At 36.2% G+C, this 26,426-nt stretch overlaps 1 protein-coding gene across 9 annotated transcripts; it reads left to right on the forward strand.

The window, feature by feature from the left end:
• The first annotated feature begins 3,314 nt into the window (after positions 1-3,314).
• Positions 3,315-25,998, forward strand: MBIP (MAP3K12 binding inhibitory protein 1). Of its 9 annotated transcripts, none has more exons than XM_028100622.2 (9): positions 3,315-3,493; positions 7,190-7,309; positions 9,080-9,304; positions 9,386-9,482; positions 12,197-12,262; positions 12,506-12,658; positions 17,580-17,677; positions 23,636-23,674; positions 25,401-25,996. In XM_028100622.2, exons 1-9 carry the CDS (start codon positions 3,365-3,367, stop codon positions 25,503-25,505), a joined length of 1,032 nt encoding a protein of 343 aa, XP_027956423.1. In that variant the 5' UTR covers positions 3,315-3,364; the 3' UTR covers positions 25,506-25,996. The 9 variants fall into 9 exon arrangements, with proteins under 9 accessions (XP_027956423.1, XP_027956431.1, XP_027956413.1 ...); XM_028100630.2 differs by having other exon boundaries at positions 3,315-3,448; positions 25,398-25,996; XM_028100612.2 differs by having other exon boundaries at positions 25,398-25,995.
• The last annotated feature ends 428 nt before the right edge of the window (positions 25,999-26,426 follow it).

The following is a 26,426-nucleotide window of genomic DNA, read 5'->3' on the forward strand; positions in this document are numbered from 1 at the left end:
GAGCTTTTCCTGACACTGAATCCAAACACGTCCCCACAGGAACTAACTGGTAGTATTGCTTTATACATCTAAAATGATCATTCTCACATTATATCATAGTTGCTTGTTTACAAATATGCCTAGCCCACTAAAATTGGAGCTCTTTGAGAGAGTCCTTGTCTGATTCATCTTTATATCTCTCATGCTGATCAGAGTGTCTAGCATATAGAAGGTACAATTAATTGGTATGGCTATCATTCATGAGAATGGTTATGGAGGCTAGCTATATTTACTCATTAAGAAAAATTGGGGCACTTTGAATTTGGTATTATTCCAGAAGAGGATAACAGACATGCTTTGTTATTTGAAATGAATTTGTATATCATTCTTACCATGTGTTACAATTTCCTCTCAAGGGCAGAAACTTGTTTTTGTTTCCATTTTACATATCTGTTCACCCTAGACAGGCAAATAAATTCAGATCAACAAGCATATACTTGCTGTATGCCAGGTACTATAGCAAACCTTAAATACACGAACATGATACATATAAATGCTCATAGTTCAATGGGGAGACAGACTCAGAGTCAAGGAAATTTCAATATCAATATAAGTACAATAATGGAAAGTATATACAAGTTGTAGGAGTAGTTTAGCAGAAAAGATAAACTCTCTATGAGAAGAATTAAGGAAAGACTTCCCAGAGATTTCTGAGCTGTAGTTTGAAGGAGGAATAGTAGGAGTTTTACAAGCAGACCAGAGGCAAGGGCATAAATTAAAAAACAAACAAACAAACAAAACAAAACAAAAACCATGGAGGCAAAAAATAGTAAAATTTTGAAGAACTAAGAGCAGTTTCAGGAGCATTAAGCACCAGATGGTTTGTGGCAGAAAATGAGGCTGGAAATTTAGGCAAAGCCCAGATCATGAGAAGAGCCTAAGATGCCATTCTAAGGAACTTACACTTATCCATCAGGTGATGGGGAGACAGAGAAGATAAATAACATTTATTTTTCCTTTGATGAATTAGTTAAAATTTGTAATATATACATTGAACAAACATCTGTTGAGCACTATTAATACTACAGGCATTTTGCTGTGCACTGGATTATGTGGTGGAGTTGTACCTTTAGGCTCTTCATAAATGACATTTTTGTTAAGATAGATAGCCCAGATTTCATTTATACTTTCTATCCTCTCAGTTAATTCTTATCATAAACTTGCAGGACAGTATTTCTAATTTTGTTGGTAATGCTAAGACCAACACTTTGAATCATTTCTGCCAGGTAGCAGATTTTTCAGGAACCCACTTTATAAACTACAATTAGTCTTCTACAAGGGGAAAATTATTTCCTTTATTCCCTTTCTAAATGTCATAGCTTTCATCATATTTTTGTTATACATTACTATCTACATATTTCTATTTAAAGTTAGCCCAAGGAAATCCACATCTTTTCTGCCTATGAACACTTCTATTTAAAATAAATAGAAGAAAATAAGAAATTTTCTAAAATGAAGGTAATAAGCATCAGGAAGGAGTAAGAAAGGTCCTTAGAAAGTAGAAATAATGCATAAAAGAGTTAAATTCCAAGTATTATCTCAGTAAGCAATACGAAGATATAAGTGGAAGTCTGGATATCGAAACACAGAATTACATAGAGAAATTATATAAAAATCAAATGGCCATCATTTCTATAATAGAGGCTCAAGGGAACAAGTAACACTTGAAATTTCAAAATCAGTGATGGCATAGACAGGAATGAGCAGTGCCTTATTAAAGATGGTATTCTTATAATATACAAAGCATGTCCCCAACTGTTTCCTACCAGTGTCCTGAATATTGGTAAAAAGCAAAAACAAAAAAACCTTCACACCTAGATGAAAACAAATGATCTGAAACTGGTTGCTGATTTGTTACAAAAAAAATTCTAGTTACTGTTTTAATTATTCTCTAAAAAGAGAACCAGAGGCAAAGAAAATTTGCTAGCACTGCAAAGAATCATGAATTTTAGTTAGATATGGAGATGAGTGCCTTGAGTGAGAAGGTTGCTCAATTTGGGATTACATATTATGAAACCTTTTTCTGCATGTTTCTAGACATAGGCGGGATTATAAATTGTATATCTTGCTGTGAGGAAGGGAACAGACAAGATTTCTCAAGATCCTGTCAAGCCTGGTGATCTTTGGAAATGAAAGCCTAATTAAGAGGCTGCCTAGGGACAGGTCAAAGGCGTTCTTTTATCTCTACTGCCCTATTCCAGATTCTTGATGCTTATTCTGCTTTCATTCAGCCTACTCTAAAACTGAAGAATACATATTGTGCAAGTTTCCACCTTTGCTTCCTCTACTGTAAATGCATTAGACTATTAGGGTTAAGAATTTTAAATACCTCGTCCCTTATCTATGAACTGATCGGTTTTGTTTTTGAATAGAGCTTAACATTTAAAATTCTTCTATTTTTTTTCAATTGGACAACAAAACTTTTTAGACTCTGACTATAAGTCCTTCAAATATCTTTTAATAAAGCTGATAAATAATACACGTTGTCAAATTTCATTTCGGATTTATGTCTTCCTTCTAGTTTCAAATACTGTGTTGCATGCAATTACTTACTTGGGTTAAACGGTTAGAATCGTATTGAGTGTCTGACTTCTTGGAAAGCTTTAGGGCGAGTGTCTCTACAGTATCACCCAGATACGAATATTAACTGATGTACGTTTTAAAACTTAACATAATTATTTTGCAGATTTAAAGTAATTAGTGTCATGCCCTTGATAGTACACGAGGAATAGTAGGGCATTCTCTTGTTCTTTCATATCCTCCGCTCCCTCACATGAAAAATTAGTGACGTTAATTTACGTAAGTTTTGAACAACCCTGTAGAGGTGAAAATGTTCTAAGTATGACAATTCTATGTGAAAGAGTTTTCCAAAGTTTACAAGCAGGTGTGGATACTGCTGCATCCCCGACCAACAATCTTTCCTCAGACCACTCCACAGCGCCATGTTAAAAATTTTAATTTAAAAATTTAACTTCTAAAACTCTAAATTTAACTATAAGTTTCCTCTTACCAACACTCATTAGCAACATCTAAAAATAAAGATGGGCTTTGGATGCTAACCCTCAGTAGACGATCTCCCCAATCACCACCCCAAACGCTGTACACAGCCTCACTCAGGTCGGCAATTACCGGCTCCTGGTCCTTGGAGTAACGATATAGCTGCACCTGATTGGTGCACCGTCTTGTCAGTCATAACGAGAGGTGGTCCTCAAAGGCCCGGTCTAAATGAGACGCTGTGTTTTTTACGTCATCTGCCAGCGACGAAAGCAGGAAGGGGGGTTGTGAGCGCAGCTTGGTGGTGGCGGGGGTAGCCTGCGAAGGTGTCATGGCCGCTGCCGCTGAGCTTGGTCGCTCGAGCAATGGTGACAGGAGTCTGGAGCGGAGCTGCAGCCCCAATCTCTCCCAAGAGGTGCTCTGCGAATTCTTTCGCTCTCTGCATAGCCTGGTGGGACAAGTGAGTGGTGATCTGTGGGAGTAGGGGTGTGGGAACTATCCGGCCCCTCCCCCCTTTTTTCCTCTAGCGGAGGCGGGGGCTGCGGAGGGCTGCCGGGGGGCTGTGGAGGGCTGCTGGGGATCGGGAGAGACTAGCTGAGGCCGGAGGAGGAGCCCGAGCCCAGCAGTCTGCGGTCGGAGTGAGGATGGCCGTACGGGCTTAGTTCAGGATGGGTTGCAGATCAGATTTCCTTGCAACTCTTCTCCCCGAGAGTGAGAGAGCGTAGTGTAAGTGAAAAACCCGCTCCGAGAAGAACTGGCTTGGAGAGAATGAACGTGTAAAAAAGCTTTGTGGGTTTGGAAGGTGCCTGGCGCTCACGATCCCCTTTCCTTCAGTGAATTCATTATAGAAATTGATAGGTTTGTACGGCCTGAGAATTTTGGAAAAGCTCTGCCCGCCTTTTTTGGGTGATTTGCTTTTAGGAGTCACTTGGTTTCTTTCTTTTTTTCCTTCTGGTCGTTGTGTGCATCTCTTACCCTTTCATATGGGGAGGAAAATAAAAGGAATTAATGTAAATACTTCTTGCATAAAGTTGGATGAGTTATCCATGGTTGATACAGTTTGCATCAGAACTGTTGTTTAATCATTTAATTATTAACTAATTTAACTGGCTGATAAATAGCTTCTGCAGAAATGTCATAATTAATTGGACTTAAATAAAAGTACTCCTTACATTCTATTCCAATCAACTCACTACTTCGTTTCATGAAGTAAAATGCAAAGCATACTATAAATGAGAAACAACTTGAAAATAAGTTTGTTTGCTTTTAAAAAGGAAATCTTTTCTCTTGTATCTTGGAATATTTTCCAGCTCTAAAAGTTTGTTATGGGGTCGGTACTAGTGCATGTAGTAGGCACAGCAGACTTTTATGTCAAAGATAATGTTAACTTTATGAAAGCAGAACATTTGTCTGATTTGTAAAAAAATTATTTTTAAAAGCCGTGGGTGGATGGAGAATAAATTTTTTAAAAGGTTATTTCAGTATTTTTAAAATCGTAGTATGTTTGTCGTGCCTTAAAAAAAGCATTACTCTAAGTTAAAATTTTGTTTGGTGTAACAGAACAATTATTAATAGAATCTGCTAAAAGTTGTAACTTTTGAACTCAGTTGTTTGCCATGGACTTACTAAAATTTTTTAAAGACCTGGGGACATTGATATTTTAGTCTTATCACCCAACAGCTGTAATGGTTTAACGGTTTAAGAACGTTTTATGTCCTGGACATTGGAATTTTAAGGTTTATTTGTGTTTTAATGTCAGGATGAAAAAAGTTTATGCTCACCTATAATTTACAGAAGTTTTATTTTCAGTGGTGAGATATTTTTAAAGTAACATTAAGAAATAAACATTTCTTTTGAAATATATTGCATATTGAATTTTTAAAACTCATTTACAAATTTTAATACATATTTATGATTAAAGTTATGTCACCTGTCAAAAATGTTTGGAGTAAATATTTGGAAAGATAACGTGACACAGTGAAGGAGCCATCTATACGAGTGTCAAAAAATTAAATCATTGTCTCATCGGTTAAATACTAACCATTTTGATGTTACTCTTTATATTTTGAGATGTATTGTTAAAAGATAAGAATGAAAGCCACAATACTTATAAAATTGCCCCTGGAGGAAAATCACTATTTACTTTTGCAACAAGTTTACAGGATGTTTTTTTAAATGTAAGTTTAAAAAAAAGTTTCCATATGCTTAATTTCATTCTGCATAGTATCATTATATTGTTGGCTCTCCTCAATAGGAAACATAAAATTGAATGTTAAAAAGTATCCCAGATTTCAAATTTACTGGTTTTAACCTTATTGCTTGCCTCTGCATGGCTCATTTTACCAAGTTGAAGCATTATTTATTGTTAGCTTGGATTTTCATATTAATTTAAGTTTTTACTGAAAATGCATATTTAAATAGTCCTTATTAATGTCAGACTAATACATTTTTGAGTGAATGGTTTACAGGTATAAAGAGTAAAAATGCATAGAACTCATATTACTAATAGGGAATTTGTTGAATAAATAGTTGGATATATTGGGATAATTTTAAAGTTAATTAATATCATTATTATGTGGTTTTCTTAAAAAAAACCAAGTACCTTTAATTGTGCTTGAAAGGCTTACATAATTATGTTAAATTGAAAGAATATGATCCCAACATTAAGATTTATTTTCTGTAAGTTATTATTTTCTCTAGAAAATTTGATGCTTTACTTTGGTTGAGGATTTGTCTGTGTTATCCCTAAACTCTATTCATAAATTTGTTATCAACTGATTTTCACAGTCTTAGAGGACTGTAGAAGTACAGTAATGGTTTACTTCCATACCTAAGTTGTTGTCTAATGAAATTTTTATGGGCATTAATATAAACTAAGATTAATGCAGTAATCTTAATGTAAAACCTTAGTGATTATAAACTAATCTTTGCCAGTGCAGCCTATCCAAGACTTCCTATTTCTTTATACTTATCTGATATAGACTTTTAATGTTTCTTGTCTCATGTAAAGGGTGGTAAATTTTTGTCATACAGTATTCAATATAGTGCCTCTTTTGGTAACTTTGGATCTCTGGTTTTTTGTACAGTGATTCATCTTTTTGTTTTATTATAATCACAACTCATAACATCTGTATTTGAACTAATGTAATACTTGCCTTTATTTTGTAGAAAACATGACTTTTAATAAATGATTTCTGAAAAAAACAATAAACTTAATTCTACCATGCAGCATATCTTTATAGTATGCTATAAACACATATACCTAGAAAAGTTTATGGAGGTTCACTTTTATTCACTTGAAAGCCTAGAGACGGAGGCTTTCCCTCTAAGATTTTCACTGATTTTGATATTAATTTTATATTTGGGTTTTTGGTAAGTTTTCTGTATATAATTTATTCTAATAGGTCACACATAGCCAACTTATAAGAACTTTTATATGACAAGCCCTCACAAGTATTAGAAAATACTATTTAGCGAAAGATCTAGCCATTCCATTCAGTCTCTGACCATTTATTTCACTATTGTGGAAGACTGTTTTTCACTTTCAGATTTCCACAGCTAGATTAGTTTTTTATTTAAAGTAGATAAACATGTTGCCATTTATCCCTAGGCTTTATAATATGTATGAATAATGTTGATTTTTAAATTATTTTAAAATAGGTTAAAGTTGAAAGCAATAAAAATGTGATTCAGAAAACATCAGAATAGTGATGATATATGTCAGTTATGTCTTTGTGTACATATTTAACAAAAAGAAATGTTTATATCAGAACTTTCATAAATGTGCCTGCCCCTTCTGTTTAGTGCTCTGAGCTAGAAATACTTGGCCCTCATCCAAAGGTTTTAGATAATGAAGTATCAAAAAAGCCTCATCTTTCCATCTTTCGTGGATGGTTTCACCTGTAAGATGGTCCCATTACACAGACCCAAGAATAGAATTAGAATGAGATATCATTGCATTTTTTTCTATGAAAATTACACCTTTCTTGGCCTTTTAAAATGATAACTAGGTAGAGCATTTTAATGTATCATTAAAAATCTGATAACTTTGAGCTAAATAGGCATGTTACTCTAAAGAAATATTATTTTTGTGACATCCCATATACACAGCTTAATCGTGTAATTTTTGTGATGTTGCTGGTTTGCCCCTTTGAAGCTTAACCTCAGAGATGATGTGGTGAAAATTACAATCGATTGGAACAAGCTCCAGAGCCTCTCGGCATTCCAGCCCGCTTTGCTCTTTAGTGCACTTGAGCATCATGTTTTATATTTACAGGTAAATTTCTTGTTAAAAATGTTAAGTCAGTATTGAGAATAGAAATTAATTATAGTTAAATTATAAGCTAGAGTATTTGTCAGTTCTTACCACTGTATTAATAGTGTTATCAATAAAAGGTTACTTCAGCCACTTTAGATCCAAATCTGTTAATTTATATAGCGATCTGGACAGTCTCAGGAATATAGTTCAATAGGCCGATGTGGCTATGAAGACTGAATGAATGCAATTCTATTCAATTCTAGACTTGCACTGAAAATTCAATACAGTTGCATCTATGGTGGGTTATAATTAAGCAATAAGACACGGCAGGTGTGTGTCATGCTATGATAATGATTCCATGCCTTGGGTGAGTTTGGAGGCTCATGGAGTGCTTTCAGTGGTTCAAGAAGTGGCATTATCCCAGCATGACACATCCTGGAGTGTCTATTGCAATTAAACAGTTTCAGCATAGTTTTTAAAAAGAAAGTAATTTCTGTGACATTAATGTCTCATCTTAGTAAGTAGCCAGTCACTATTTTATCTTTTCTTTTTCTTAACAGTTTGAAATAATTCATCCTCTATTTTAGAAATCAACATTGAATTATTTAAAATAGTACTGCTATATTTTTTTAATATTTCAGTTCAGTAATTGAACAGTATTATGACCTTGCTGGTTTCCAATTGAACATCTCTGCAATTGTAATTGTAAGTTTGCAGTTTACCTCTAATCAAAGTATAAAATACAAAGTGTCAAAAGGTGAGTGGAAGAACTATTTGGATTGGCCATTTTACTGCTATTAAGATGTTATAAGGTTTCAGAAGAGTACCTGGTAGAGTAAACAACGGAAGCAAAATTACAGGTATGAAAAAATAACTGGAACACTGACAAGTATGGGTATGCTTTGATTAATGGAATAAACATTAATTTTTAGCCCTCTGTTCAGTGACTTTATGGGAAATTTTAACCGTTTCATGTTGAAATAGTTAACCCTAATATTAAAGGACAGAAATAATGAGTGATAGAACTCAGTTGAGGCCTGATTAATGGAGGAGGGGGGCTGAGTAGTATAATTTACATTATACAATAGGGTTGTTTTTTGTTTTTTTTTAACCCCCTCTAGTATAGTGATAGGCATATATCTCTTTTCGGCTGTGGAACTTGGTAGTTTTTTTTTTTTCTTGTTCATTTTCTTTTTAAAAATTTAATTTCATGACCTAAGAAGATGTCTTGCCATGTCAGGAAAAGCCTGAGTGTTCACTCAGCATAACACCTATATATTTCATGTCTATGCTCTCTCTCATTCACTTTGGCCAACTGCAGTTTCAAGTGGAGAATCTCCAGTGATACAGTGATAATGCAGGGCTTTGCTGAGTGAGAGCACTGGCTCTCATGTTAAGGAGGAAAAATACTAAGCCTTAGTGTTCTGAGGAGGCATTTGAATGACATGTTAATTAAGTGGCATTGGTGCCAGAGGCTGAGGCTTTGATTTGGCACAAAATAGAAGATGAGTGACAGAATGATTCCCTCAAAGAAAATTTTAAATTTACTTAGGTTTTCTTTCTTTCTTTTTTTTTAACAGATTTATACCAAATGATAATGTCACAATAGCAGAGAACAGCAAACACTGACATGTGATCAGATCTATGTATCCTGATATGCCAACATTTTATATGTAGTTAATTGATACTAAATATTGTGTTTACTTAGCAGAAATTTATATAAATGTTAAATGTATAATTAATTTTGATTAGTTTGAACCTCTGCAGATGGAATTGTGTTCTTCTCAGCCTTTTTTAGCAAAACTTCAGCCTCTGATTAAAGAGGAGAATACAACTGTTGTTGGAGAGATAGAAAAAACAGAAACGGGGAACAAGAATGAAGTAAATGCCAAATTTCCCATTAGTGACCTACAAGAGGAAGAAAAGCACAAAGATTGTGATTTAGGAGATGTGAAAAAGACACAGATCCATTTTGATCCAGAAGTAGTTCAAATAAAGGCTGGAAAAGCAGAAGTAAGAAGGTTTTATTTGGGGGGGGGAATATTATTTTAAATCTTATGCTCGAATTGTTAAAACATGCGTTATCGTTTATAGATTGACAGACGAATATCTGCATTTATTGAAAGAAAGCAAGCTGAAATCAATGAAAACAACGTCAGGGAATTTTGCAATGTTATTGATTGTAATCAAGGTAACTACTTGGAAGAAGTTAATTTTCAAAGGATTTTAAGCACAGTTTTTAGAGTTGCTCTGATTTTTCATTTATGTTTAAAAATGAATAACATTAAATCACAATTTATTTCACAGGTTTATTTAGAAACTAAGGCAGCAGAAATTCTATTTAATAAGACTATATTGCAAAAATGGGCTTCAGGGTGCCTGGGTGGCTCAGTTGGTTAGGCGGCTGCCTTCGGCTCAGATCATGATCCCGGAGTCCCGGGAACGAGTCCCGCAACAGGCTCCCTTCTCGGCAGGGAGTCTACTTCTCCCTCTGACTCTACCCCCTCTTGTGCTCTCTCGCTCTCTCTCTCAAATAAAAAAAAAAATAAAATAAAAATCTTCAAAAAAAATGGGTTTCATTTTGGTTAGCAAAAATCTAATAAATGCAGACATAAAAGGGCTAATATTTACCACAGGTGAAGATTGTTTTTTAAGGTTTCTTTGGGAAATGAAGAAGATGAAGTATGGGTGGCAGCATTTTTCAGTCTCACTAATAAGGAGGAACTAAGTTACATAAATTTCGAGCTTGTAAGTGTACTTTTGAAATTGTATTAATATATAAGTAAACTTAGTAAAGTTAATACTCCTCAAGAGGGAGCAGTTTTCTCACTACTCCTGAGCTTTTTGAAATGTTTTCTGTCACGATAAAAGCAGTCTATCATCAAGACTGTGGTGTCTTAATGCTTTTTTCCTTTTTCTCATAGTGTATACATTTGCTGTTTTTCATCAGATTCTCCTTTTCCTCTTTACTTGATGCTATGGTATATTTACAGATCTGCAGATATGCTACAGAATACTGCAGAACACTGGCATAGATCTTACTCAGGCATCATAGTAATAATCAGAACAAGTAGTTCTTAGAAAAAATTATGGAGAAGAGTTCCTAATTGGAATGAACATTTTTCTTGTTGCCTCTAACATCTCTTAGCTAATTATTATGAATACAGAATTGTCAGATGAACCTAGAATTGACTCTTACATTGGTACATTGATTCTCTTAATAATGAAATAATACAGGCTCAAGTGGGTCCTAAATTCAGCCTTTTCTGCTATTAACATTATACATGCTTATCTCTAGACTTAGTATATTTTCTTGTTAGCTTTTCAGAACAGGTACAGTAGTGGCATAATCTCAGATACTACAATCCATCCAACTGCAAGCAACCCATGAGAAGGGGTTTGTTGAGGGAGTAAGCACATGTGTCACTAATGTTATTCCTCGTTCTCCCTGCTAACTCTATTATTATAAACCACCAGGGGATAGAAATTGACAAGAATTGAAATGCTCAGCAGGATTCCTTGGCCCATTCAATCCCTTGCTGGCTCAAAACAGTGCTAGCAAGAATTGCTGTGGAGAGGGACTAGCACTCATACATTCACTATCTTCACACCATGCTGAATTTCTCACTGATGGGTCAGTTAATCTATATACTTGGAATATAACTCTGGAACGGATGATAGCTTCTTTTTTTAACCCTTAGCCCCGTGAGATGGTAAAAAGAGAATGGAGAAGTCATGGCCCTTTAAACGTATATTGATGTGTCTCAAAAGAAAAAGGAAAGAAAAAGAAAATGATTCTGTTTAGTATCTATATATAAAAGATGAATTTGGAATTACATTCACATAATTTGATTTGTCAGCAGAACTATAAAGGAAACTTAGACTGAAAAAAATATGAATGTATTGTAATGTGTTAGTGTATTCCTTTGATACCTGTCAGTCTGACTTAAGTATAAACAATAGGTTTTTTTTTTTTAAATTCCATAGGGGAAAAAAAAATTTTCTTTCAGTATCTCTTTTACCATCTATTTTTTATTATAAATCAGGAGAATTTTTCAGGAAATTTACTGCAATGCATGGTTTTACTTAATGTCATTTTAAATACTTTATAATATTTGAAACATTTTTATATTATGTTAGCATTATTCCAGTTTTCCCCCTGGGTTTGTAATTTATTTGTTGATAACCTAATTTGAAAAAAAAATTATACCTTTCAACTTAGAAAAAAATTGGAACAAATTTTTACAACTTATTTTTCCTAAAATTGCATTTTTTGAAAAGAGTGGTCTAGAAAGAGAGATAGCTTTTTGTTAGAGATTTTTTTAAATGAGCACTGGAAACCTAAATAAAGTGGAAAAGTATGTGTTATTTTTGAGGTTTCAAGATCTCTTTGGAGTTCTGAAATAAAAATGTGTTAAATGTATAATTAATCCTTTTTATTAGATGATCCTTAATTTGATCAGTAAGTAATACTAAAATGCTGAATTTTTTTAAAAAGGTTTTTCAGGAAAAGTAATGAGTTCTATTTATTTCTATGATAAAATAAAGGGAATAATGTCTCTTTGGCTTAGAATTAAAATGCTCTCTATAAAATATAAAGTATTTTCTCCAAAGACCCAGATGGTTTGGGGGGGATATTGGTATTTATTAAAAATTAAATTACGCCATTTAATGCTAAGGACTTTTCTATATGCAAATCTGAAAATTAGATAAGATTAAAGATTATAAATTTTAGAGGGGAAAGTTCACTATATTTTATCCTGTATGAGATGGTGATTTAATTACTATTATTTAAAATGATAATTCTCTTATTAGTATGTTACTATGTATTGGAAATTTGTCAAAATCTCATACATTTAAAGTTAAGAATGTACTTAAACTTATACTCATCTAAATTCTCCTAAGAAAACAGTTGTGCAAGAACTGATGCCGTTTTTACTCCTTACCCGGGATTTAAAAGTCATGTAAAAGGTAAGTATCCACTGCATATCTTCATCATTGTCAGAAGCTTATTCTAGATTATAAGCAAAATGAAGTAGAAATCACTTCCTATCTAAATTTTGTTTATTTTAAAATAAAATAAAAAGTCTTGGCTTTGTACTTGGCTTGATGGTCAGATGGTCTTTATAAAAAGAATATGAGGTACTGTTAGGGAGATAGAATTTCTGACTTTTAAGCCTATTAAATTTATATTTCAAAAGTTTCTTAATTTAGTTTCTAGAGTTGTGAATACATATGGACCACAGACTAGACCTGAAGGAATTCAAGGGTCAGGTCATAAACCTAACAGCTTGCTCCGAGATTGTGGTAATCAGGCTGTCGAAGAACGACTACAAAATATTGAGGCTCACTTGAGATTGCAGACAGGTAAGCGGAATGCTGGTCGGTGCCCCATAAATGTACCTTTGTCAGTAGTTAAACTCCAATTTATTTAGTTACAAAATTTTCATTGAGTATCTGCCATGTACAAAACATTGTTCTGGTTGGTACAAAAATGAATAAGCATAGTCCTTACTCTCAGGGAATCCACAGTTCATGTGTTTATGCTCTTCTTCCTCCTCTTAAACTCCTCACCAGTTTGAGACTGTTAGTAGAATGGGAATAGATTCCAAATAGGTCCTGACATTCTCAGTTTATTAAGTCACAGCTGAAAATTAATGTAATCTTTTTCCTGCCACCAATTTCATAACCACGACTGTGTCTCATTCTTCTCACCCACTGTGCTAGGTACAAAGTATTGCTAAGTGTGATCTTAGTCCTCAAGGATCTATTCAGTCAGAATAAGCATATAAATCCGTAAATGCCATAGGGGAAGTGAACTGACATTTATTGAATAATACTAAGTGCCAGTCACTCTCAAAGTATTAATACATGTCAACTAACTTAATATTTAACAGTACTCTCAGTACCCTTGTGAGTTGTTGGTGCTGTTATTGTCAGATAAAGAAACTAAGTTCAGAGAGCTCAAGCAACATGCCCAAGGTAGTAATGACGAGTAGAAATCAAACCTCAGTCTTAACTGGCTGCAAAGCCTGAGTCTCCCTCCCCATTTAGTCACCAGATCCTGTTGATTCTGTCTTCTAATTATCTCCCAGATCTACCTACTTCTTTCTACTTCCACAGCTACTACTGTAGTTGAAGTCACTGTGTTCTCTGCCTTGGACTGATGGAAGGATATCAGCTGGTTACTTTGCTACTAGATTTCTTCCTCGAGACCAATTCTGTACCAGTGGCCAAATTGCTTTTCCTGAAGTTCTGATCTTACTGATCTTGCTACTCCCCAGCTAAAAATTCTTTCATGGTTTCCTCTTACCCTTGTATGCATACCAAACTTAGTATTTATTCATTTATTCCACAAATAGGTATTAAGTTCCTACTATAAGCCAGGTGCTATTCTAGGCACTGAGAATGCATGTGAACAAAAATTCTAGTATATAAATTATATGCTACACAAGAAGAGCTACAGATAAAAGCAGCTTGACCAAGAGAAGAGAAAGGAGCTTGAGATGGGAGGGGATTGTAATTTTAAGTAGCATGATCTACATCTATAGTTCCAGCCCCATCTCTGGGCTTCCCAACTCCCACTCATTTTGCTGTCCTAGGGCCTGCACCAAGGCTTTCTCTCCTGCCCACACTTTCCCCTCCTGATCCCAGACTGGTATGGACTCCCTTTTCATGTAGTCTCAGTAGTACCTGGTACTCCCTGCCCTTCTTTATAGCAGTTATCACAGTTGTGTGTGTTTAATATCTGTTTCCCTTGATAGATAGTAAGGTCTGCGAGAGCAAACTCATGTTCATTACCTTTGTGCTTAGTGCAGTGTCTGGCACAAAACAGGTATTCAGGAGTTTTTAAATGAACGATTGCTCATTTCACCTTTTCAGATCATATGTAAAGTACAGTGGGTACACAAAGTTAGTGTTCACCTCTTTCAGGGGAAGTCAAGAGATGGTACCCCTGGTGAAGTGACATTTGCACCCTTGAAAGATTAGTAGGAATTTGTCAGCAGGCAGGAGCAAATTATTCCAAAAAGAGGGAACACCATCTGCAAAAAGCCCTGAGGCACACAAATCTGGTTGGGGAATTTCTGAGTCCAGTCTAGCTGGAGTATTTGCTGAGTGGAAGTAAAAGAAGATGAGACTGAGTAAAACTTCAAGGGTAATAAGAGATTAGCATTAAAAATTAATCCCCTCCCCCATAACTAAATGGATTAAAAAAAAACTGAAAAAAGGATGGATTGGCTTATTAAGTCTAATAGTATCAGGGTGCCTGGGTGACTCAGTCAGTTAAGCGTCCGACTCTTGATTTTTGGCTCAGGTCATAATCTCAGGGTCATGAGATTGAGCCCCATCAGGTTCTGCACACCAGGCATGGAACCTGCTTGGGGTCCCCCCCCCCGCCCCCGCCACATCTCCCTCTCTCTGCCTCTCCCCTCCCCTGGCTTGCGCGGGCTCGCTCTCTCTATATATATATATAAAAGTCTAATAATATCAGGTAGTTAATTGAAAAATATCTTTTGAATGCCTGCTATGTACCAAGTGCTATTTTAGACACAAGGGATACTAAAATGATACAGTTGTGGTCCCTAGCTTCAAGAACTTTATAATCTGGAAGAAAGAATAATATTGAAGTGGAATGTTATGGGGGCTATGAAGGAAGCGTATGGTGGGGCACAAGGAGCCTCCATGTGAAGAGATTTTAGGCAGTGCTTCACTGAATCAGTGAAGTTTGAACTGGCTCTTGAAAGATACAGAGGTGAGCCATAGGGCATTCTAGGTAAAGAGGGCAGCAAGAGCAAAGTCAATTGAATAAGTTACTCATTTTACCTTACTCAAGAGCAAGAATGACCCAGATTCTAAGGTAAACATTCTCAAAAAAGAAACCTACTTCTAGATTTTTTGTATTTAACAAGTTGATACTTTTGATATGAAAATTTGCCCATATACTTTAATTGCATAATGATTATCTAATTATGTATTCATTCAGTTAGTAAATATTGAGCACCTGTTTAGTTTGTGAACTGATGGTTCCTAGGTTTGTGCAGTGCACAAGCTGCAGAGCCATACGCAATGAGCAAAACAAAATTATGCCCTCCTGGAGCTTACATTAAAGTGGAGAAATGGGCAATAAATAAAACATAGAACTATCCAGTAGTAGTAATGGTTTGGAAAAAAATTAGAGAAAGGATAGGGATTGCAGTGGGGGGGCGGGCGTGTAACACTGGTATTTTTTTTTAATAATTTTTATTGTTATGTTAATCACCATAATTACATCATTAGTTTTTGATGTAGTGTTCCATGATTCATTGTGCATAACACCCAGTGCTCCACGCAGAATGTGCCCTCTTTAATACCCATCACCAGGCTAACCCATCCCCCCACCCCCTTCCCCTCTAGAACCCTGTTTGTTTTTCAGAGTCCATCGTCTCTCATGGTTCGTCTCCCTCTCCGACTTACTCCCCTTCATTCTTCCCCTCCTGCTATCTTCTTCTTTTTTTTTCTTAACATATATTGCATTATTTGTTTCAGAAGTACAGATCCATGATTCATCAGTCTTGTACAATTCACAGTGCTCACCATAGCACATACCCTCCCCAATGTCTATCACCCAGCCACCCAATCCCTCCCACCCCCCACCACTCCAGCAACCCTCAGTTTGTTTCCTGAGATTAAGAAATCCTCATATCAGTGAGCTCATATGATACATGTCTTTCTCTGATTGACTTATTTCACTCAGCATAACACCCTCCAGTTCCATCCACGTCGTTGCAAATGGCAAGATCTCATTCCTTTTGATGGCTGCATAATATTCCATTGTGTATATATACCACATCTTCTTTATCCATTCATCTGTCGATGGACATCTTAGCTCTTTCCACAGTTTGGCTATTGTGGACATTGCTGCTATAAACATTGGGGTGCACGTACCCCTTCGGATCCCTACATTTGTATCTTTGTGGTAAATACCCAGTAGTGCAATTGCTGGATCGTATGGTAGCTCTATTTTCAACTGTTTGAGGAACCTCCATACAGTTTTCCAGAGTGGTTGCACCAGCTTGCATTCCCACCAACACCACTGGTATTTTTTAAAGAGTGGTCAGAAAAGGCCTTGCTGATAAGGTAACTTTTGAGCCCAGACCTAAAGTTGGTGAGACCAAGCCTTGTGAATATGGAGGCAGAGGAAACCACATGTGAGAGTGCTTGGCCTACTTGAATAACAGAAAAAAGGAATCAAGTGGCTAGAATGATAAGGGTGTGGAGAGAATGTCCAAATTGCATAGAACCTTGGATACTACTGTAAGTAAAGGTTCTGGTTTTTAGTCTGAGTGAGATGCAAAGGTACTAGAAGGTTTGAGCAGAGAAATGACACTATCTGACTTTTACATTTTAAAAGGGTCACTGCTGTGTTGAGAATAGACTATGGGAGCAAGGCAGAAACAAGGAGACCAATTTGAAGGTTGTGGTATCCGTAGAGAGGTGGTGGGGGTCTAGACAGAATGGTCACATTGTGGTGCAAGAAATAAGAGGATTTGGAATACAATCATAACCTTGAAATTTGAATAACCTTAATTTATCTTCCCCCTCCACAGAAAGTTTGTTAATTAAGAATTATGATAAAGCTCCTCTTTAATATTCTTTTAGGTTAAAGGAGGAAATGTGGCATGTAAGGAGAAATATAAATAGAAGAAAGTGATAAAGACATACTGCAGTCACTGAATTGAACTGTTAGGTGTCCCTGTACATTTTTCTCCTCCCAAGTGTCTATCAAAATCTGTCAGAAGTACAAATTGTTTCTGTACAGGAACTCTTCAGTAGCTTGTAATGAATTTAACATAAAATAAAACTCCTGGCAAAACAGGAAGCATAAATGGGGCTTGAGGAGAGGTACAATAGAATAATATACCCCATAATGTATAATATTGAAAATGTGAGCTAAGGATTTCATTTCATTTTACTCTTGTTCATTATCTTCTCAAGCTTAAATATTTCCCATTCCTCCGTGTAAGTATCTTCTTTGCATGTTTTTGTTTGTTTGTTTTTGTTTTTTTGAGAGAGAGCAGTGGGAGGGGCAGAAGGAGAGAGAATCCTGAAGCGGACTCCTGGCTGAGCAGGGAGCCCGACATGGGGCTCGATCCGAGGATCCTGAGATCATGACCTGAGCCAAAATCAAGAGTCATCTGCTTAACAGACTGAGCCATGCAGGCACCCCTGCCTGCATGGTATTTTAAGAATAAAATTTGTAAGAAGAATTATTCAGTAGTATCTCAGAATTTTTTCTTAATGTATTTAGGTGGTCCAGTGCCAAGAGACATTTATCAGAGAATTAAAAAACTTGAGGATAAAATCCTTGAACTGGAAGGAATCTCTCCTGAATATTTTCAATCTATAGTAAGTATAAGTGTCTTTAAAAATATATATATTGTTTATTTTACGATGCTTCATCGTATCACAGTTCACTAATTTATCTGCTACAGGCGAAACACCGTTTTAATAATTCGATGATGAACATAGTCCTATGTAGGGAGTTACCTAGTTTTTTTAAAAAATTGTGATTCCAAGTATTATATATAGACTCGTAATTATTTTAAAGGGGGTACTTTTATTATATATTACCCAAATTCTCGAACTTGAGCCATTTCCATGGCATAATAAATCAGCCTAGGTAGTTGTCAATCCTGTCACTATGACCATGCTATCTTGTAGAACAAAGGCTTCCTCTGGGACCCTGCTCTGTCAGTTACCCTTTCTGTCTCTTTAATCCCTCCCTGTCCACAGACTCCTTCCTTCAGCTCATACATGTTTGCATTTCTCTTCCATACCAGACAAACACACACCTCCATCTGCCACCCTATCTTTTTCTTTACCTTAACCAACAAACTTTTTGAAAGACTAGTCAATATTTGTCTAATTCCTCAACTCTAGCACTTATTTATTCATTCATTCTTATCCCCTTTTCCAAGGACATTAAGAAACAATGTTGTGCTGATAAGTCTCTATTTTGTCACATCAGCAGGTTTTAGACAAGTGATCCTGAGGTCATTGTGTTATTTTCCTCAGTTTTTTGGGGTGATTATACATAACACCTGCCTTTTCTGAGGTTTGGTTTTCTTTTTTGGGGGGGCATATTTTTAAACTTTATTTTTGGTTTTTTTTTTTTTTTAAGCAGCGCCATATTAGAAAGAACTAAATAACGTAAAAGTGAACAAAATTTTTTAATTTAGTAAATTTTTTTTAATTTTAATTTTTTTTAAAGATTTTATTTATTTATTTGACACAGAGAGAGCCAGAGAGCAAGCACAAGCAGGGGGAGCGGCAGGCAGAGGAGAAGCAGGCTCCCAGCTGAGCAAGGAGCCCAACGTGGGGCTGTATCCCAGGACCCTGGGATCATGACCTGAGCCGAAGGCAGCTGCTTAACCAACTGAGCCATCCAGGCACCCAGTTCACTAAATTTTTAGTGAAAATTTTACTAAAACTCCTATCTCAAAAACTATGTAAAATAACTCATGTTAGCATGAATTATTATAAGTCACTGGTAAAAATATAATTAAAATTATTTTAGGTATAGCAGCAGTTTTTCCAAAGTGGCAAACTGGGTATTAGAGTAAGGTACAGAAAAGAAGTATTTCCAGATGAAGAAGGCAGGTTACATAACAAATGTGAGCAGTGAAACCCAAAGATCAAAAATTTAGAGAGAAAAAGAGTTTTAGTGATTATTCCCTTCAAATGTAAAATGAGGTTTACTAAAGTTCTAAGGGTTGAAGCAAGGATTAAGTGAGATAATACCAGTCAAGCACCTAGCACACTGCCTAGCACATGGTAAAACCTCAGTAACTACTAGCATTTAGTTAGTTTCAGAAACCGTGTATGAAGTAGCTATATAAATGTAGATAAGTCACAAAGTTCCTTTGGCTTTTAGTTGTCTAATTTAGAAGATTTCTTGGTTGTACTAAATAATTACAAAGGTCTTTCTAATTTTAGGATTATTCTTTGAATGTATCTTCCTAGAAAACTTGATAAAGACTTTATGCTTTTTCCTGTAACAGTCTACTGTATATTGTTCCCATTCAAGCTGCCTTCATTAAGTAATCCCTAGCAGGTTATTTTTCTATTTCAATTTCGTACTTTGTTAATATAGTCCTTGTTAACATAGAATTGAACTTACAAGAGAGTATCTTAGTATTAGATACCTCCAGAGAGATCTTGCTCCTTCATTAATCTCTTTGATTTTGACTTACAAAGCTTGACATCTACCTATTATTGAACTTGGTTAACAAAAGAACAGCCCTTCAAATCATAATCTTGTTTTGGGGGATCTCTTATAGACAGCATAGAATGTTTAGAGTATTTGGTTAAAGAGGTAGAATAGTCAGATTATAGAGGACCTTAAATGCTATACCCGGAAGTTTAAAGTATTTTAAGTTTAAATGCTGTTGAAAGCACTTGAGCAGGGAGGTAACTTGTGCAAATCATTTAGAAGATTTATCTAATACTGTTCTGGAAGGTAAATGAGAAGGGAGAGACTAAGATTAAGGAGACAGTATTATACTAGCTTAGATGTGAAGTGAGATCCTAAACGAAGGATAAGAGAGTGAGAATAGAAAAGATTAACACAAGAGATGATAGGAAATAAAGTTGACAAATACTGATAATTGATTGGCTGTGGAAAGAGACATAGAGCAAGGGTGAGTCCACTTTCTGATTGGAAAAATTATATACCATCATTGACAGAAATAAGAAAATCTGAAGGAGGAGATACTTGGGGAGAAAATATGAATTTAAAGTCCTATCAGGATATACAGATAGAACCATCAGGTAAGCTTTTCAAGAGTAGGACTTGTATAACTGGGAGAGTCTGTGTAGAGGTGATAGTTAAAACAGAGAATGGGGAAGAACACTAAGACTATCAGAGGCCTAAAGTCTACAACTTGGTAGACTGTTCAGCAGCAGGAAGCATTTCAAATGTAAACAGAATTGGCCTGGATGTGTTAGGTTGCCGTACCTGTGATAAAACTGGTACTTCAAAAAAATATTTCTAATTCTATTAAACAATATATATTTGATTAGAAGGATCACTCTGGATTAGTATTGGAAATGACATGTCCAAGTTAATAGTGAGCTACAAGGAAGCACAAAACACTGAAAAGGTTTAAACATTCAGATTAACTCTGTCCTCAAGGTCTATGAATAAATATGGCACAGGCCCAAAGGGAAGGAAGATCTCACTCCCTCACCCGTCTGTAATAGAATGAAGGTGCCGTCTTCAGCTCCTGCACTCCTTGCTTGCAATAGATCCAGCACTAGGAACGTAGGAATGTCCATGAGTATGAGAGGAGTTACACACACACCCTGCAGAGGACATAGCATGTTATTTATCACTCTCACCATCCTCATGCTGGGAGGACACACATGGCAATTACATATCTTTACATATCTTTCAAAGGTGTACAGAAAAGACTACATATGCTGTATAGTCTTCTAGCTTCTAAAGTTAGTAAGAGAAATTTAAGCCCGTTAAATTTCTTAAGGATTGAATTTTTGTAGAAACTGAATTCTGAACTCTGAAAAGATTTTAAATGAAATATGTTTAATTCAGATTTGCATGTAGGTGAATTCTAAACACAGGGAAGACTCGTAGTTGAATAAAGATTTGTTATGGGTAACACTGAAGCACAGCATATGAAAAGGGAAAAGCTAACAGAAAAATACGGAAATTGTATTTGATTCATAGAACAAAAATAGACTATGTGAAGTTCTTTTCAGTTATGAAGCAGACATAAAACTCCAGAAAAATGTATATAAAGCAGGAATTATAACAAAGATACAAAAGTAGACTATGTGAAGTTCTTTTCAGTAATGAAACGGACCCAGAACTCCAAAAAAAAAATGTATATAAAGCAGGAAGTATAACAAAGATTAGTATTTTGTTGCACCTTTTAATGTAACAGTTGGAAAGATCTTTACTGTTCACATTCAACATGGAAAGATTTGAATGTGGTAATGTTTTAAAATTTTTAAGGGCATCACTTAATAAACTATTTAAGACATACAATCTTTGAGTATTTCCAAAGAATTACTTACTGATTTTAAATTATGACCCTTGAGACAGTAAATATAATATGCTTCACAAGTACATTTTTATAGCACTTTGTTCATTTTATAGCACTTATCACTTATATGTTTACACATCTGTTTTTCCACACTATATTTCGGACCTCTGAAGGGCAGGCACTGTGTCTTATTCATCTTTGAACATATAGACCGTAGTAGGCACTGAATAAATGTGCGAATGGATAGGGTTTGGCTGATAATTCACTATTGGACTTTTGAAGGTGTGTTAACTTTGTTCCAAAGCACTGACTAGGTGGAATCTTAGCTCTAGTCTATAATAGTAACTCCTGGTTGTAAAGAATAGGGAGAGGGGAGTCAGCTGCATGTGCACAGGCCATGTACGTGTCCAAGTGCATGGTGGGCCTGAAACATGAGGTGGCAGCTGGATCTGGCTGGAAAACTAAATTGCAAATGTATTTTGGAGGGCCTTGAAGGCCACACTAACCAGTTTGCATTGCCAGTATCACTAGTGCACAATTAAGTTTTTGAGAAAGAGAAACCTATAATTTAGGTTCCTATGTGGTGGCATTATGAAGTCTGAGTTGGAGAGAGATTAGAATCAGGGAAGAGAGTTTAGGAAACATCATTGTCCATACTGGGGAGAAATGAAGATCCGAATCAAGGTGGTGGGATGGGACTCAAAAGGGAAGAAATACTTAAGACACTACACCTAAAATAAGCCCCCAAAGACCCCATTTTGCTGTTTCCAAGTTACTGAATCATTGATGTCCTTATTCTCCTCATTCTGATACTTTTTACTTTGGTTTTGTGATATTATAATAATCTGATTGTTCAGTGACATGGAAACTATCAATATCGTATAGACTAAATTCTTGGGCAGACAAGGAGAAGTACATTTTATTTAATTAATTTTTTTACAGGGGGAAGTATATTTTAATCTGGTACATGTAAAAAGGCACCTCTTGGTAAGGTAGAAAACTGAGGAGTCTTCTGACCAAAATTAAACATTAAGCCCTTACCTGCCTATGGGCCCCATCACAGCTATCCAGCTCAGTTTGGCAAAGGAAGGAACCTGTTTATATAAGCACCTTTCCCCCCATATTTAATAATTCCAACACTTAATGATTTCCCACTTACTGTAACTACTGATAAGGGGCACACCTTGGAATTCTTTGAAACACCTTCTGACACAAAGGGAAATGTGAATTTTTACCTTCTCTTCTAAATCTCAGTGGTCAGAAATGTTCATGAGAAAATTTTTGCCACCTACATTGACAGTTTCTTTGTCAAATGTACCAAAATACTAATTTGCCATTCAGAAGTTTGGGGTTCTGTGAGACTAAGAACAAAATCTAAAAAAATTCATTTGGTCAGGGTTTAAAAGGCTCGGCAGCATGTCAGTGAGAATGTTGTCAGCTTAAATTGTAGACGTTTAAACTCAAACTGGCTTAAAGAGTGCGCAAGTTATAAAGTAGCAAGTTCAGCATAAGTACACCCTTCACAGTAATGGATTCATTGGCTAAATATCATGGTTGTCAAAGAATTGGGACCTTTCCCCCCCCCAGTTCTGCTTGGTGTTGGCTTTTTCCCCAGGCAGATGGCAAGACAGCTACTTTCAGATGTCCTATTTGGATACAGCATTGTCCAGAGGAACTGCCTCCTTTGAGGGCTTTCTCTTAGAAGTGAGGAAGTTTTTTCCAGAAGCTCTCCCCCTAATCCCCAGCAGACCTCTTACCCATTGGCCAGAACTGGGCCCACGCCCATTCCAGTCACTGACAAGACCAGTGGGGGTACGATCAGCATTCCCATGAGTCCCACGGAGAAGCACACTTGCACAGATAACCAGTGATCATTAGTCAGCGGTCTGTGTGCATGTGTGTCTTTGCACCCCTTGGCCTGGGACTCTAAATTGTGTTTTCCTCTGTCTAATGCTGCTTCACTTCACTTGTTCAGTATTCTGGGATGAAAGGCTATAAAAAAGGAAACTAAGTAAAAACCCCCCAGAGCATCTCCTTCCATAATTAACCCTCATTAGAAGCTGGGAAGGAGCCAGGAGGAGCATGTTGCTTCGATGTTACTACTGTGTACTTTTAATATCATTGTTTGGAGGGTACCCTCCAAGATACAAGCAGACAGATTTCAGTGGCAGCTAGTGTTTGTGGAGAGTTGTGGGCTGTGTTTCTGCCAGGGTTCTCCATATTTTGTTAGTATTCTATAAAGGAAAATTGTTTCAATTTTCTAAGCATTGATTACTTACTTTTTTTACTTTTAATCTAGAGCTTTTCTGGAAAAAGAAGAAAAGTTCAACCACCTCAAGTAAGTTACTGAATTTTCATTGTGGCTTCTGAAGTAGTTTGATTAGTTTTATACCTCTCTTATCAATAAAAGTTACTGCTCTGGTTGCTTTTAGATCATACCCTGGCATTTAGGACTGAAAAAAAAGGGCAGTATAAATTTATGAATTTGAATTAAAGAAATAATTTTATTTCAAGGGCATGGAATCAGAGGGGTCAAATATAAAAGTGTCTAGCTGTTACTTGTAGCAAAATGTATCAGTTACAAAATGCTGAAAAATAATAAAATGCTGAGATAATTCCCCCCCTTTTTTTAAATATTTATTTGAGAGAGAGCTCACAAGAAGGGGAGGGGCAGAAGGGGAGGGAGAGAGAATCACACACACACACACACACACACACACACACACACACACACGCTGAGCCATGAGAATCACACACACACACACACACACACACACACAGCCCCGAGAGAGAATCACACACACACACACACACAGTGAGCCCAGAGCCACACACACACACACACACACACACACACACACACACACACACACACACACGTGAGCCCAGAGCCCTATGCCCCTGGGGTTTGATCTTATGACCCTGAAATCACGAACTTGAAATCATGACCTAAGCTGAAACCGAATCTGACCTTTAACCGACTGAGTGACCCAGCCCACCCTCTCCAACTTTTAAGTAATCTCTACACCCAACTTCGGGGTTGAACTCAGGACCCCAAGATCAAGAGCTGCATTCTCTACCTACTGAGCCAGCCAGGCGCCCCTCCCCCTCCTCACTTTGCTGACACTACTAACTAGCAGCATCTAAATCAAAAAAGGGTGAGGGGGGTGGGGGAATGGGTTAGCCTGGTGATGGATATTAAAGAGGGCACGTTCTGCGTGGATCACTGGGTGTTATGCACAAGCAATGAATCATGGAACACTAAAAAAAAAAAAAAAAAGTGTTTGGCAGAGGTTGACTTCAGCCCATCACTGTCCATAGTACTACTATATTAATTAGTTGAATCTTAATTAGTGAGGTTCTGGTAGCTGTTAATGGCAGTAATGTAAATTTTTAAGTTGGAGAAAACTAAAAAAAAATATTTTTTTCTTTAAAGATTTTACTTATTTATTTGACAGAGAGAGAGCACAAGCAGGGGGAGACTGAGAAGCAGGCTCCCCGCTGAGCAAGGAGCCTCATGCAGGACTCCATCCCAGGACTCTGAGATCATGACCTGAGCCCGAAAGCAGACGCTTAACCGACTGAGCCACCGAGGCACCCCTTTGATTTATTTTTTAAGAGTAACATACTACTTATTTTTTAATTGTAAAATTTTGAGGAAATTTTTGAGAGCATCCATTTTTTCCAGGAGAGGTAGTTGATTGCAGTTGACCCATCAAAAGAATTTCCAGCAATTAAGCTAATCCTAAAGTTTTTTTACTATTGATTATGAGAATAGTAGGTTAAAGAAAAAATTTTTACAATCCTTTCAAAGCATAAGAGGTCCAGGAGTGCTTTGTCATTAGGAAAGAGAAAGAAAGTAAGAAATATTTAAGCTTTATTGTTTTATGCCTTTAAATTTATGATATAGTCAACATATATAGTTCAATTTAAAAATTATTCTCATGAAGGAAAAAAAAGACATTTACTATATTTTAAATAGTTATAGTTCATTTAGCACTTTGTCTGCATTAAGATACTTCAGAGTCATATTCAGCAATCTGTATTCTTGTTCTTTACAGCAGAACTATTCACTGGCTGAACTTGATGAAAAAATTAGTGCCCTCAAACAAGCCCTGCTCAGAAAATCAAGAGAAGCAGAATCCCTGGCTACTCACCACCTTCCGTGAAAAACTCCTCTCATTCTTGTCATTTGACTTTTTTATATACATGTAACGTACACTGCAGTTAATTAAATGGATATGTATTCATCAGTGTAGACTTCCTTCTGAAGTCAAGCTTTCTTTTCACCTGAGTCCAGCCTGCACAGAGTTATCTTCAGATATTCCAGTGAATTTTGAAATGGTTAAGGCATTAAAAACATAATTGTCAGAATGTATTCCCTTCTGTTTTAAAGGAGGTATTTTGGAAATTGGAAAACTTAATTTGAAAGCACATCTTTGTGTGTGTGTGTGTATGTACCACAGAAAGGAAGATTTATTTTGCATAGTGATTATTTAAAAGGACTTTATATTTGTAACATCACCGTTAACCAGTTTACTAGTTTAAATCCATACTTTGTACATAAGAGGCATTCAACAAATATTTATCAACTGAAATGAATTTTAAATGACTGCATACACTTTTTTTTTTTCAAATGTCAATTTTAATGCAAATAAACAATAGATCCCACCTGTATTCCCTTATTGGCTGTGTGTCCTTAAGCAAGTTAATCTCTTTGTGCCTTAATTTCTGTATCTGCAGAATGGGATTGATAGCAGCAAAACCTAGAGTTGTCATGAACAGGTGAGATCATTCATGCACAGCTTTTGAAACTGGCCCAAGGGAGGGGCGCCTGGGTGGCTCAGCTGGTTAAGCAACTGCCTTCGGCTCAGGTCATGATCCCGGGGTCCTGGGATGGAGCCCCGCATCGGGCTCCCTGCTCGGCCAGAAGCCTGCTTCTCCCTCTCCCACTCCCACTGCTTGTGTTCCCTCTCACGCTATCTCTCTCTCTCTGTCAATTAAATAGATAGATAAAAATCTTTAAAAAAAAAAAAAAACTGGCCCAAGGGAAGTGCTCAGTAAATGTTAGCTATTATTACTGTATAAAA

This window comes from Eumetopias jubatus, unplaced genomic scaffold, assembly GCF_037043125.1.
Source record: "Eumetopias jubatus isolate StellerSeaLion01/CBP00866 unplaced genomic scaffold, mEumJub1_p1.0 scaffold_7, whole genome shotgun sequence".
Lineage (NCBI taxonomy): Eukaryota > Metazoa > Chordata > Mammalia > Carnivora > Otariidae > Eumetopias > Eumetopias jubatus.